Source organism: Lissotriton helveticus, chromosome 8, assembly GCF_964261635.1.
Source record: "Lissotriton helveticus chromosome 8, aLisHel1.1, whole genome shotgun sequence".
NCBI lineage: Eukaryota > Metazoa > Chordata > Amphibia > Caudata > Salamandridae > Lissotriton > Lissotriton helveticus.
This window is the reverse complement of record NC_136069.1, coordinates 1,669,563,627-1,669,579,220: the sequence shown is the minus strand read 5'-3', so window position 1 is coordinate 1,669,579,220 and position 15,594 is coordinate 1,669,563,627. Positions and strand designations below refer to the sequence as shown.

General features: G+C 49.8%; 1 protein-coding gene across 7 annotated transcripts in view; it reads right to left on the bottom strand.

Moving 5' to 3' along the window:
- Positions 1-15,594, bottom strand: part of LOC144773616 (transient receptor potential cation channel subfamily M member 2-like) — a 4,189,411-nt gene that overhangs the window by 3,889,683 nt on the left and 284,134 nt on the right. For all 7 annotated transcript variants that reach the window (XR_013600029.1, XR_013600030.1, XM_078658762.1 and 4 more), the window contains exon 4: positions 7,399-7,558. Coding sequence is in view for 5 of the 7 variants with exons in the window: in XM_078658762.1 (XP_078514888.1) it covers positions 7,399-7,558 (160 nt within the window). In the remaining 2 variants the exon portion in view is untranslated. The remainder of the gene's footprint in view (positions 1-7,398; positions 7,559-15,594) is intronic.

Genomic DNA, 15,594 nt, shown 5'->3' with positions numbered 1-15,594 from the left:
TCCCTAATGAGCTCTAAGATGGTCTCTGGGTCCAGCCTGTACCTCTGTAGGATCTCTGCATCTGTCTGCATGAACAGGGTGATACGCTCTCTATACACCTGCTCCTCTCTCTGCCATTCCCTCTCTCCATCCTGCTGTAGCCGTAGCCGTCTTGCTATGACATAAAAAGCTGCCATGGTGCAAGCAGAAATGCATTCTGGGTCCTTTTTTATAGGTTGCACCTGGTTACCACCTGATTCCAATCTATGGTAAATACCGATTCTTAAATACCGAATTTGACGCTAAATCGGTATTTCAGAGCTTTCCTACATCTCAATCTTCAGTTTTTCACACAGAATCGGTTTTATACCGAATCGGTAATTTTACCGAATCGATAAATTTACCGATTCTGTATTTTTTTTCTCCGATTCTGTGTTTTTCCGATTCGGTATTCTACCGAATCGGTGAATTTTCCGATTCCCTATTTTTTACCGATTCGGTTTGTTACCGAATCGGTATATTTGCCGATTCGGGGTAATTTCCGATTCGGTATTGTAACGAATCGGTAACTTTTCCGATTCGGAATATTCAACGATTCGGGCGGTTTTGGGACTGCTACATCCCGAGGGCTCGATACCGGTCGGTAACGGCCAAAAATACAGATTTTCGGCCGTTACCAACCGACCTACATCGGGCCCCCAATGTCTTGTGCAACATGTGCACAATTATTTGAAAGCTAACCCTGGTTAGTTAGATGTGGGAAGGTTTTTTTAAGCACTCCAGTTGTTAGGTGTACATTGTAGGTCCTAAAGAGACCCTACACCCAAAATAGGGTTGAAACGCCGTCGACAGAAAAAGAAAAAGCGAACCATTGAAATTGCACTCTAGCATTGTATAGGGACTATGTATTTGTAAAATATGGAATCTTGGTCGCTTTCTGAAACAAAAAGTATTTGAAACCGTGTAAATATTGTCACACAACGTCACTTATGTTAATCAGGTTCATATTTCACTTGGGACACCATACACAACTGTAAATACTTTTTTCCTATGTTTATAAAGTTTGAATATTCATTTCCAATTTATTTTTGAATACAAATATAGAACAACTGAGTCAGTGTATGCGATATTTGCTTTGCCTTATCAATCATTATTAAGTATTTATTCCACATATACCCTCCTCCAGAGGGCCGCCCAGGATCTTCTCTCACTCGCGCTGCACTGGAGGGACACATATCGCTGACGTGTGCTGCATCCCCGAATACAGGCGGGTAATGAGTTTCCTCGGCAAGGGATTCGTCAGGAATTCCTCTAACACTTGAAATGTTGGCAACGCCACAGGGAAAGAGTCAAAAAGCGCGTGCAGTGCAGCTCATAACTGGTAATATGTCAGTCTATCCAGCATCCCAGTGTGTTCTTCGCCAAGCGCTTCATCTATGGTAGCGAACACCCCATTGGGGAATGCCTGCCCCATCGTATGGAGCTGCAGTTCCCACAGTCTTTGACCTACTCCAGGCTCTGTGGTGAAGGGTAATTCTGGATGTCTGATTAGTGGTATCGAAGGGGCAAACACCGTCTCCAGTCGTGCTCTACATCTCAGTCCACACCCACCTGGTGCATTTCACCGTATGCACCGTGGCTCGGGGTCTATTGGGGTCCAGAAAGCACCATGTGCAGAGGCATCGGGTCAGTTCTGTCACTCTCAGGGGGGTGTGTGCCATAAAAATGGTCGGATATACCCAGTGGTAGCCAAATTGGGCCTGAGCACAGTTGTAGTAAAGTTCCATATCAGGCGCACCCATACCACCCTGCTTAAACAGCAACGTTAAAATTTCCCCGGCAACTCGAGGCTGTCTGCCAGCCCACGCAAGCGATATCAAATTAGAGCGTAATCACCGCTTAAAGGCAAATTTAAGGGGAAGCGGCAGATTAATAAAGACATATACAAAATTTGGGGAGAACCACTATCTTGATGATCGCCAATCGGCCCACCTGGGACAGTGGGAGTGTCTTCCACCTATTTAGTCTACTCTCAAACCAGTGAATCAGCTTGCCATAGTTGTAACACCAGAGTTACTCTGTGTTCCGGCTGAGCCAAATCCCCAGATATTTCATCGGGGAGTCCGCCCATTTAGGTGAGAACTCTGACTGGAATGGATCGGTGGCCTGGGTGAGTGGAAAGATGATGGAATTTCCCCAATTTATGGTGATGTCACACAGGCTTCCAAAACGGATGACTTCCCGCACGAGTGGGTCTAGGTTTTTAGCTGGGCGTTGGACATACAGAGTCACGTCATCTGCATACATAGATACCAAGACTACCCAAGGGGTGAAATCTAGTCCCTTTCGCACGTGGTGTTGCTGAAGTCTGGCTGCAAACGGCTCTGTCGCCACCGCAAAAAGCAGAGGGGAAAGCAGACATCCCTGGTGCATGCCCCCGGACATTGGAATGGGGGAGAGACCAGTCCGTTAATTCTCAGACTCGCAGTCAGAGCCGAGTACAGCAGGGACATTTGTTTAAGGAAAACAGGGCTGATGACAGTGCGAGAGAGGAGCGCGAACAGATACGGCCACTCCAAGGTATCGAAGGCCTTGGTTGCGTCCAAGAAGAACGCTGCAGCGGGGGTAGTATCGTCTACCTCCTGCATGGTTGCGGAGATTGTGGGATGTATTTTGTCCGGGCACGAAGCCACATTGGTCAGGCCGCAACACCGCTGGCAATAGGGGAAGCAGACACAATGCCAGTAGTTTTTGGAGGATATTATTATCCAAGTTTATCATTGACAGAGGCCTACTGGAGTCGCATAGCAACAGATCTTTATGAGGTTTGAGGGTTGTGACGATCAGCACCTCTCGGAGGGAGGAGGGAAGTGAGCCTCGCTTTAACGGCCAGTGAGCCTCATTCCAGTGATTCCTCATGCATGTTGAGGAGGTGGGGAACAAGGAGTGGCGCGTACTCCTTGTAGAACAAAGCTGTGAGTCCGTACAGCCCAGGAGCTTTGTCCCCAGGCATGGCCCAAATCACCCCAATGACCTCCTCCTCAGCATAGGGCTCATCAAGATAGTTGCACTGACCGTCGCTTAACCAGGCTAGTTCGATCAATTCCCAGAGGGGGGCCAGATCTGTATGCGCTTCCGTTTATCTAGCCGTGTACAGAGAGGTGTAGAATGCCATAATTTCTGCTTGCACCACTTCCTGCCAAGCAATCACCTCTTTGCTTCTGGTGCGCAGTACTCACTGGTCCATGGCTTTTTTAGGAGGCCTGCTAACCTCTTCCTAGCTCGATCCCAATCTCCATATTGGCGTGCCCGGGCCTCCCTGCCCAGGTAGTGCGTCTCTCTGTGCAGCCTCCACAAATTCTGCTATTTTCTCTTTGATGTGTCCCAAGGTTGCTGGGCTGTAATACTCAAAGTACTTAGACTCGAGATCCTGAATTTCCCACTCCAGACGCCAGAGTTCTCCCCTGAGGGAGCGCAGAACCCCAGCCTGCTTAGCTATGCACTTGCCCCGGATAAACGCCTTAAAGATGCCCCTAACACCGAGGGCGAATCCACTGTCCCACTGTTTAATTCAAAGTATTCTATGATATCCGCGCAGATTGATTCTCTAAAAACCTGATCCTGGAGTGGCCCTGGGGAAAGGGCAGCATCCGGCAGTATGAATGTCAGTAGCACTGGTACATGATCAGAGAAAGACCGGGCTAAATGGGCGGTGTCCACGCATCCACATCACGCGATGTGAGCCAATAATCGATTCTGGACCAAGTTGGGCCTGCTGGGGAAATGCAAGTGCCCTCTCGTTTGAGTGCGTGCCGACGTCGCCAGACGTTCCCCAACTCATGATCTTCCATGATGGTTCGCAGTTGTTCCGCTCCCTTTTGAGTGTAGTCTACGGGAGTCGCCAGACCGATCCACTGCCGCATCCAGAACCCATTAAAATTCCCACTCCCACAGAATCGCCCCGGGTCCAATCGATTCTGTAAGCCTCCAAATTCCATAAAAAAATTGCGGGTCATCTACATTCGGCCCGTAGACCAACACAAGTCTGACTGGTCATCTCCCCAGCTCACCCCCAATTATTACATACCTCCCCTGCGGGTCTCACAGCACGGCACGTGTTTGCCAGGGGAGACCCTTTGTGAGGATTATAGCTGTGCCTCTAGCATAACTCAAGTATCCCGACAAGAAGAACAAAAGTTACTTACCTGTAAACTGTGGTTCTCCAGTATTGGTGTCTTTCATAGATTCACATGCTTGAATATTCCCCGTCGTCGGAGTCGGAGTCCCACGGTACATAAAATAGTAGTATGAAATCACATATATAAAAATATATATCATAGTAATAATAATAATAATAATAATAATAATAAAATAGAATGCTTGAAAGTACCATAGAACAATATTAACACATAAGGAAGCATTGAGGGAAAATCACTTTACTGGCATATCCATGTCGTTATGATAGTCCAAATTCCAGCCAATCAGGCTGCAGCACCCTCTAGAACCTTCTCCTCCTCGCTTCGAAGTTGAATTTAGGCTGTTTACCATCCGGCTTCCCTATTATGGCACCCTTCATATCCTGGGGGTTGTCAAAGGCAATGGCACTTGTCAGCTGACTGTTGGTGCTGCTCAGACGGTTTGCGAATTGTAGGGCTCCTCTGTGGCAGGTGCTGCAGGCACTCCATGCTCCAAGTGGTATTCGTGTGTAGCTCTCTACGCAAGACTGGAGATGCAGGCTCCACAGCAGCCCCTGAGCGGCGCGAGGCGTGCAATACCAGGCGTGGGTGTCATCAGGCATGCTACCTCCGGGCGCCGACTATGTAGACTTTTTAACTCCCCGTCGCTGCCACAGCGTCCCAGTTTGCACGGCGTCTGTTTGTGGCTTGCTCACACAGTGAGGCTTATTGTCCTGCCCCACTCTGCACGGAGGGGAAGGGTCGGTATCGCTCACGAGCTCCAGGACTCTTTCTTGGTGGTGTTTGTACGGCCAGTGCCTGCAGGGGCGGGGTCTACTTATGGGCCACGTTCCCCGGACTCTGAATGGGGGTGTCTCCACAGCCGCTTGTTAGGTGCAGTACTGGGGCTGCGCGTTCACCCACACCAACACTGCAGACGTTTTGGGCATAGCAAAGTCTCCAGTCCACCAGCCGATAACCCCACTCCCTCCTGCCGCACCAGTGCCAAGGATCTGAGGAAACCGGCACGGATTGTCCGAGTCCTGACGTGGCAGAGGTATGTGGTGTAAGTTGGGTGGCCCCCCGGTGACTCACTGTGATGGAACCCGGACAGCGGGGCACTTGGGGGGTGCCAGGCCTTATGTGTTGGGTCTTCAGGCCCCCTGCCCGGCACAGGGACGCATTCGTGTTGGAGGTGCTGTCCATCTCAGCCGCACACGCCCGCCTCACAGCCTCACCCAGCAGCATTTGGTGTACCCTCGCTGCCCCGCAACCCGGGCTAGGGTCGATAGGCACCTGCCGGGTTCGTATCTTCGTGGGCGGCTGATCAGGGAGATCACGGCTCACGCACAGTCGCAGGCCCAGATCCCCGCCCCGCTTGTCGGCGCTGCAGGTGGGGAGGCGTCTCCAAAGCTGTCTGCAGCAGCAGTGTCAAGCGTCCGTCGCAGAGTGAGCTTTCCCCCAGTCGCGCCGCCACGCCCAGCTGACGTGTGCCCCGCAACTCTATGGTTCTCGTGGCGGGTAGGAGTGGCCCTTCTTTGCTGCTTCAGCCCTGCTCGCAGCTCGGCGGGTGGGCTCTCTTCTTCAGCCCGCTGTGCAGGCACCGGCCTTTTCTTTCGATGTTTATTTTTTTTTTTTTTTTTTTTTTTGTTTTCCCCCTTTTGTGAGATTGTTTTTTCTTTTATTATTCTCCGGCCACCAGGTGTCTTGTGGAGAATGTCGGGGGAGGGAGGATCAGCACGGGCAAATGCGTCCGACCCGCGCACCTGGGCCTCACCTTACGTGACCGGGCCGGTCGCTCCTCGTTGCTTAGGCCGCAAGTCTCTTCTGGCGCTTATCCGGTCTTCTGTGGCTGGTGCCTGCCCTGCAAGCAGGCGTTCTGGTGTCACTGACCCTCGACTTCAGTATCATGAGGCACACAGTGAAATTGCCCCGTAGTTACAGGATTCTTGGTGAATTAGGGCTCCGTGGCTGACGGAGCATCACTACTGTACGCCCATCTTGTGCGCATGCCCCCTAGCGTCTCAGGCACCAGTATATCTGACTTCAATATAGGCGCAGGTCCAACAACATCAGCAAGATCTGCTACTCAGGCAATAGTATATCTTGCATCAATTTTAATGCAGGTCCAATTCTCAACTGTTATATGCTAAAATATGAATTTTACTGCATTTAAAATTCACTTTTTTAAAGAAACATTTATCTATTGATCCATTTTTCCTACCTCTGGCATGATCGTTTCCCTGGCATTCTTGGGAAGAGGAGTTGGCCTAACGGCTAGGGCGGTCGACCTCGGATCTGGGGAACCAAGTTCGAGTTTCGCAGGGACGCGCAACATCCTGTGATTGTGGGCAAATCACGTAATCTCCCTGTGCCTAACAAAAATGAATGTGTGCTCATGTAAAGTAAATGGTGCTCATGTAAAGTGCTCTGATACCCGATACCTTTGGGTTAAGTTTGCGCTATATAAAACTCTGTTAAAAATAAAACTATATAATTCTGATACTCAGAGTTACACAGCTTTGGCTGGCTCAGAATCTGGATCTCTGTTATCATATTTGTCTAAGGAATATATTGGGTTTATGTAGGGAGATCTTATTTCCTGCGTCTTAAGATTTAAAGTATAAAGATACAGTTTTGTCTGTTTATTGCTTGCATCACTAGGGGTTATCCAGAGGATTAGTAGTGCAGACTGCAGCATGGCCGGCCACCTCCTTGCCTCCTGACGGAGCCATCCCAAACAGTTGGCACATAGTTTAGAGTTTACTGATGGGTACAGTGTGAAGTTACTGCACATTTTAGGGCACTGACTCTCTGATGATTGGTACCTGGTGTTCAACATAGAATAACTTTCTCACTAACAACTCTGACACTTTTGTGCTGCGGATGGTCTATCTTTGCTAGTGAGGTTCTTCAGACTGCGACCAGGACTGCTCCAGGTTCTTGTTCCACCTCAGTACATCTTGTTATCTGCCTTCTAAACTCACAGGTTCCTTTGGTGTTTGAAAAGAACCCAAATTGAATTGGAGTTGCATACGTTTCCTAGCCTTATCTTTCTTTCTTGTTCATTTGTAGTCGGGCTTAATAATTGGGAACAACCTCAACATGGGGGTAACCTTTTGCAGCTTTTGTGATTAAGTTGGTGCCCCTGAATCCTATTTAACTCCAGAATGTGGCATAGTGCTACCTTGAGCTAGAGCTGGGCTTGTCTACAACAAGCTTCGGCCCCTCAGCCTTCACTCACCTTTGCTTTCTTGATTTCGGGGCCTTCGAAGGTGAGGTCCCCAAAGGCATTGGTTGGCACTTCTTCAATGTGTTTCTCCCGGTTCATTTCTGGTTCAGTGTGGTTGGTGTTCTCATGCAAATTCTGACTCTTGCCATTTCCACAATAACACACCTCCTTTCTGGGGGAAACAAACAGAGCAAGAGTGTGGGTGGGGGAGCTACAGGACAGTGAAAGGTAGATTTGAACAATCAGGCGCAGACTTTCAGAGAAACACTACAGGTCAATATCTACAATAGACAGCATTTGATCAAAAGAGAGTTTTTTTCAGTCAATTTAGCCATTTATTCACTGTCAGTGGACTACAGGAGAAAATATACAAAAGGGAATAAAAACAGTAGGTGTTTCTCCTGGACAACCTAATTTAACAAAATTGTATGTAGACCACAAAATGTCACCAGGATTAATTAGATGTGCAGAGGACAGTTCCTTACATCAAACTGTACAGAGCCCTGCAAGAAGAGGCAGGATCTAACCCTTGGTGGCCTCAGAGGAGGGGGGCTGGGCAGCAAGAAGGGCATCCTCTGGAGTGTAACCTGTCATCTCCTAAAATCATTATCAGTGTATTCTGCCAATGCTGTTGTAACAGTCATTGGTAGGAGGACATCTGTAACTTATAAGATTATACACTTCATTTAGTGACCTCATTCATAACATAAATGTATTGTGAATGTTTCTACGATCTGTAAAACAATAAAACATGGGAAAAGGTTATACAATCATTTTATTAAATATCTTGGGAGCATTTCTACCAGTGCTTCTGATTGTGTGTCAAAAACCAGCAGATGCGCCACAAATCCTTTCACAATTGCTCTTATTATGAATTTGATTATAGCGGCATAAAAGTTATGGATTTGCTTTTTTCACTGTGTTGCTCGAATATGAATTTATCTTAAATAAATGAAGACAAGAGGCATTTAACAAACCGGTACAAGTTGGTTTAATTAAATGCAGCGGACAGGAGAGTATCGAAAGAGGGTCGTCTGAAGACAGTCTCAGAGTACAGAGGTTTTGGACACACATATATACATTTTGTGGGTACAATAAAACACTTCAACATTCTTTGAAAAGCATCATAGTCATGAATAACAAGTGCAACCATCTGATAAGGGAACACAGATGGCTCTCAACCTTGGGGAGAGCTAGTGTCAGCCAGTATGTGTATGTCCAGATATCCGGTGTAGTGTGTGATCACCCCTTGCAGTGTACATATTGTGTTCTGATTGGCTGAGTATTCCTAACTACATGTGGTATCTAACTTTATGGTATTTTCCGAATGTCCACCTTTGGTTAAACATGTTTTATTGGGGCCAATCTCCTCTGTGCTGCTTATGGTGTGGCTACCTATCTGTGGGATCGATCAGGAATTTCACAGGGTGCGCATTTGTCTTTGGGCTGAGTATAACCCCACATGTGACCTGTCAATCTGTAGGCTTGGGTTTGGGTCGTAGGCCTGTCTGACCACGTATTCCTGACTTGGAGTTGATGTGGAGGTGATCTTTGATGAATCCGACAGCAATGGTACAAGTTTGTGAGTGTGTGCACATGTAACATGGCTGTCATTGATATCATTGTAAAGTTCTCTGGTATTGAAGACATACCTTAGTGTCTTGATGGTATATCTACATCATAGGAACCGCATTGCTCTTCTCCCTGGAAAGATTCCTCTCCTGTTACCTAAACATGCATCCCTAATATCAAAGCACTTCCTGACAGTACTGCAACGTGTCCATGTCTAACTTGTATCCTTGTTGCTCAAGGGTGCACAACAGGGACACAGTGTCTTTCTACACTGTTCTTCTGTAGGACTACAGATCAGTAGGTCATTAAAATACTGCAACACTGTGCTATCACAGTGAAATATTGTGACGTCATTCTATTTTTATTTTTATTTATTTATGCATTTTCGAGAGCAAAATAGGCAGACATAAGTACAGGCAGTGTATCATGACAAATGTACAGGTTTAGACAGATACAATGAAATAACAAAGCGGGCATTGAGGCTGGAGAAGCACATTGAGCAAAATCCGTGCACAAAACATCAGAGGCAGTATAATGAAGAGAACTATAGTTCGCACATAGCAGCAGTGTTCAGTCTTGAGGTGGTTCCATGGGGGGGGGGGAACAAGGGTGTACAGAAGCGTATATCATGCATGAAGGACTCAGGTAGTTGCCACATTATCAGTCTGTGTGTTGTCGGACCCATCAATAGGGTGTGAAAGCAGATATGCCCTGAGGGGTCCCCAATGATCTCGTGGACAGGAGGCTATGGGTAGCAGTTCAGCAAAGGCGTACATTTGGTCCTGCCAGAATACCGTGTCTCGGATCCAATCCTTAAATTTAGGTGCTCTGCCCCGACCCCACCAGCATGCTATGCCCCGTTTGGCGAGAAGGAGACTGAATGAGACGAATTCCCGGTGTTTCACTGCTAGGGCCTCAGTGTATCCAAGGAGAGTGAAAAGGGGATTGTGTGGAAGATGTAACAAGGTTATTTGTTCCAGGGCTTCAAATACAGGGAACCAATACTCCTGCATGGCACTGCAGTCCTAGGCCAGGTGTGGAAAGTCAGCCCCTACGACCCCACACCGGTCACATCTATCATTGTCTCGCAATTTTAAGCTATGAAGCCTAGCTGGTGTATAGTATGTGCGAAGTAGGATTTTGTAATGGAGAATGCGGTGGCGGCAACTGGACGTGCTTTGTTCCGTCTGTTTGCAACAGTAGGTCCACTGCTCATCAGTAATAACCAGTCCCAATTCTACGGATCATTTGTCCCTAGTAGTAGTCTGTGTGATGCTCTGAGTGGTGTAGAAGATCCCCAAGGTTTTAATATCATATTTAACTTGGGTTTTCTTAAAAACACCTTCCTGAAGAACAGGCATTTTCGGGTGATATGCCAGGGGAAGCAGAGGTGAGTATAGCATCGGGGCATGAGTTCTTGTAACAATGTGTTGCCATGCCTTCACAGTGCTGGTGATTGGGGATGGATCATCAGTGATTGGTGCAGTGGGGGTAAATATGGCACCCTCTAATGTAATGGGATCGGATAACCAGTGTTCGGCGGCTACCTGAGGCATGTATCTGGACGGGGGTGGAACCAGAAATGGGCATAATGGGCCTGTGCGCATGTGTAGTAGAGTTCAAAATTTGGTATGTCGAACCCCCCCTTGCGAGTATGGCCGAGTTAGAACTTCCCATTGTATTCTGGGTTGTTTACCAACCCAGGTGAGGCGAATCAGTTCTGTCCGGAGCATCGTGAAAAAGTCTCTACCTGGATCATAGAGTATGTTCATACATAAATTAAGGAGTTTAGGAACAATAACCATTTTGATCAGGGATATGCCTCCTGCAATGGATAGCGGAAGGGCGGTCCATCGTGTGACATTGTCCCTTATCCCATCCAGGGCACGACAGTAATTGAGCAACATCAGTTCGTCGCAGTTCGCGGGGACGTATATGCCCAGATATTTAACCTCTTCAGGGCACCCCGTCGGGAAAGTCCAGAGCAAATTCTGAGACCGAGGAAATAAGGGAGAAAATTTGGGAATTAGACCAATTCATATGAATCCTGGATTGTCCCCCAAATCTCACAAACTCTCGAAGCAGCGAGTTAAGATTTATCTGGGGTTCCCTGACATATAGCGTGATGTCATCCGCATATAGAGAAATCAGAATATGTCGAAGTGGGCATCGAAGGGCTTTGTCCTGATGGTATTGTCTAATCTTGGCAGCGAGTGGTTCAACCGCGAGGGCGAACAAAAGAGGTGAAAGCGGGCATCCCTGCCGGGTTTCGCGAGAGATGGGAAAGGAAGGTGAAGAATGGCCATTAATAAGGATCTTGGCTTCGGGTTTGGTGTAGAGCAGGCGAACCTAAGATATAAATCCCCGCGGCATGCCCATGTTTTGCAGTATTATGAAAAGGTAGAACCATTCCACAGGGTCGAACGCCTTTGTGGCGTCAAGAAATACAGCTGCCAAGGGTATCTTTGGGTCTACCGTGCGAAGGGTGGAGAAGAGCGTGCAAAGATTATGTGAAGTCGCCCGGCCGGGGATGAAGCCGGCTTGGTCTGTAAGTACTAATTTGTCCCTAAATAAGCTGAGGCGATTAGCTAGGATTTTTGAGAGGATTTTAGTATCCGTGTTAATTAAGGATAGGGGTCTGTAAGAGTCACAACAATCCGCTGCTTTACAGGGCTTAAGAAGAGACGAAATCAATGCCAACCTCATGGATGGGGGGAGACAACCGAGCTCCTGCGCCTCATTAAAAATGAGTTTGAGAACTGGGAGTAGTTGGGCAATATACGCCTTATGAAAATCAATAGGAAGGCCATGTGAGCCTGATGCCTTACCAGATTTCATTTACGTGAATTTCGTCATTCACAAAGGGTGGAGCAAGGAACTCCCGCTGTGTATCACCAAGCCAACCGAGGGTAATATCCTGCAAGAATAAGGCGAAATCGGGGGAGTCATCTCTGCAGGTACCATATAGGGCAGCATATAATTCAGTAAAGGTTTGTAGAATGTCCTGGCTGTCCTTATGTCGTACGCCAGTAGAATCTTTAATCTCAAGGACGTGCTTAGCAAATCTAGGGAGATGGATAGTTTGTGCTAGCTGCCTACCAGGGCGTTCGCCCTCACCGTACCTGCGCGGTATAGTATTTACCCCAAAAGCATGTATTAGAGTCCGCCGTCTCTTTATAGTCAGTGGGTTTTTCTCTAAAGGATTGGCCCGAGTTATCCCCCCAAATGTCAGCCACCAGCAGCTTGAGTTTGCACTCTAACCTGGGAAGCGTGCGGCGTAGATCACGTAAAACCCCAAAGCTTTTGTCCAAGCAAACCCCACGATTCGTGACCTTAAAGGCCTCCCATACCACACCCACCAAGGAGACTGAGTCAATGTTGACCTGAAAGAGGGGCGTGGCCAGCAGCATGGCGGGTTAGGAAGTCCCTTGCCAGAGCTCCTGTCGAGCTGCACCCAGATCCCCCGTAAAACTATCCCCCCGGGGCACAAAACCTACCAGCGGGAGCCGCAACGTCCTGGGAGCTGGCGAGGGTGCTTCCACCGCAGAAACTGCCCCGGGGCGCGCAGAAATAACAGACCGGATCGCCGACTCGGCACGACCCTGTGTGGCCAAGATGGCGGCCGCAGCGCCCGGCAGTCGTCGGAGCTCCTAGAAGCCCGCCGGGGACCCAGCAGGGCCAAAACCCGCCGCCTGGAGCGCCACCGCGAAGGAGCCTGTCCGCGGTGTTGGGAGCCCGGAGCCCGGAGGGGAAGAAAGGGACACACCGGAGACCGGCCACCTTTACCAAGATGGCGGCCGCCGCGAACTTGAGCCGGTAAGAGGGAACCAGGGGCCATCACCACCATCCCCCCTGCCGTGCGATCAGCAGATTGAGGGTTGGAGGGAGAGAGAGCTCCGGCGCGATCCCCGAAGAGACGTTGTCCCAAGAGTGGCCGAAAGACACTGGTGTAGCGAGGGCCCCTTGGAGAAGACCCTGACGCCTTCACCAACATGGCGGCGGTACTAGAAGGGCACTTGAAGGGACCGCAAGCCTCGGGGGCACCTGGAGACCGGTGAAAGGTGGGGCCCAGTGGGAGGAGGTCCTGGGCTCGCCCCCCCCCCACCTCCCTCTAGAGGGCTGATCACTCGAACCCCCTATCAACCGGCTGTTTGGGGAGTGACCCAGAGGGCCAGAAGCAGAGGCTGGTGAGGACGTCCTGGGTGTCTGGCAGCACTGAGCCCCTCTTTGGCTGGGTGAAAGTGCCAGGGGGTCGTTCTCGCTCCGTGACCACCTGTCCCCTGTGAGGAAACACAAGTGCGAGCACAGAGGGCGGTGAAGGTGACAGGTGCATAAAGAAAGGGCCTCGATCACTGCCAGCGGAGGGAAAGACGACACGGGAGTCGGGGGTGTACAAAACTCACGGTACACCAGCACTAGGGGGGAGAGACCCCCCCAGCTCGGCCCTGCCATAAGACCGGCGCGCCGGAAGTCTGAGACCTGCGATCTGATAGGGGGATCCTCCCCTGAGGAGTGGACAGCCATGGGGAAAAGAGACACGATACCGAAAGCTACGAAACAAGGGCCCATGGACAACTTTGCGGCGCCATGACACACAGCGGAGCCTCAGTCTGTGACACCCGGGGGGGCGGTCAGACACGGCCTTGTTGATGGAGGCTATCCAGGCATCCAGAACGGACATACAGGAGTCTCGGGCGGCCCTGGAGGTTAAGATTGGGGAAGTGGGCTCCGAGGTAACACTGCTGCGGCAAGACTTTCGGAAATTAGATCGAGACGCAACAACCTTCATTTCGTGGGATTTAGAGAAGGGATTGAGGGGACAAACATGTCCTCATTCCTCCACAATTGGTTGAAGACCACCTTCCCGGCGGCACAGTTCTCCCCTTGTTTTATCATTGAAAGAGCGCACAGGGCCCTCCTGGCTAAACCTCCGGAAGGGGCGAGACCGAGGCCGGTCATAGCGCGCTTCTTGAACTTTGCGGATAGAGACCTGATCTTGAGAGAGGCCAGAAAAATGGGGGAGATCCGCTCGGAGAATGCGACCATAATGATATTTCAGGTCCTTGAACATCACATACATGCTCCTTTTCCCCGCTAAGCTCAAGGTGCTACACAAAGACAAGTCCATCTTTTTCTCCCACCCGGAGGATGCGTGGCAGTGGCTTGAGGAACGCCCGATACTGAACAGCAGAGAGGTCGTGGGGCGAGAAGTGCTGGATAGATCGATGCGGAAACGGTCTCATTGGGAGATGCCGAAGCCACAGAGACGGAAATCGCGAAGGGTGAGGAAGCAGACACCGGCGACGCCGTACCAGGGCCACGGCGCGGGTGACAAGAGAAGAGGTAGATCGGCTTCACCGAGAAACAAATCCGTGGCGGGCTCCAGGTTCAGTTGCCTGCGGAATGAAATCCGTTCAGAAGGAGACGACGAGGAGGGATTGGAGGGCCGCGCATCTGGAGGAGAGGGAGAGGAAGGAGGGGGGGACTCGGTCCACCCACTAGTCAAGGAGATTAGACATTTGGAGCAAGATTCTTCAGGGCTGTCTAGAGCTCCCGCAATGGACACACAAGACTCACACTCATGAACGATGGTGCTCTGGGACTTTGGAGATGGCAGCTCGACATATGGGAGCACGCAAGTTGACACACCCTTCTCTGTTCTTTAAGTTTTTACTGTTTTTTGGTTTGTGAAGGGAGGGATGCGTGGGAGGGCGACAGGCCTTCTCCCGCGGATAGTTTGGTCCTACGTTAGGATGCGACTGGAAGGGGAGGGAGGTGGGGAGGAGGGTGGGAGGGGGGAAGGTTTTTCGAACTCTCTCCAGTTGGGGATCGGGAGGGTTAGGTGGAGGAGGGGGTAACAGTTGGGAAGACGCAGCAGCACACTTTGATACACCGTACCGCACATCCATCGCAGGGACACACCATGAGAGAGGGTCACTTTACACAATGGTGAGTACATTAGCCGTACCGCAACAGGGTGACAAGGGAGTCACTATCTTAACCTGGAATGTGAATGGCCTGGGGTCGAAAATTAAGAGGGGACTGGTGAATGCTTATCTCAAGAGAGTAGCACCGGATATCATTTTGTTACAAGAGACACATCTTAGAGGCACTAACTGTGCGTTTATAGCGAGAGGCCGCCATACGGTCCTGGCACATGCAGGGTACACGTCAGACCCCAGAGGGGTGGCGATACTAATTAAAAAAACATCCCCGTTCTGCATTACGCGCACATGGCTAGACCCCCAGGGGACGTATGTGGGAGTGCAAGGGACATGGGAAAGGCGCAGGTATACTATAATTTCGGTCTATGCTCCGCCGAAACTCCAGGCACGCACTCTTAAAGCTATCACTTCCATTCTCCTGGACACAGCGGATACCATACAAGTAGTGGGTGGCGACTTTAATGACGTAATGTGTGAAGTGCAGGACCGTACAGGGACAGCGCGTAGAGGGGGGACACAAACAGCTTTGGCACAACAGATGACTGACATAGGACTCACTGACGTTTGGAGGTGGCTCCACCCTACGCAGACAGCCTACTCTTTTTACTCAGGGGCACATAGGGTCTTTTCGAGGCTTGACTATGTATTCACTATGTAGTCACGTCGGACGACGTGGCGGAATACAAAGCGA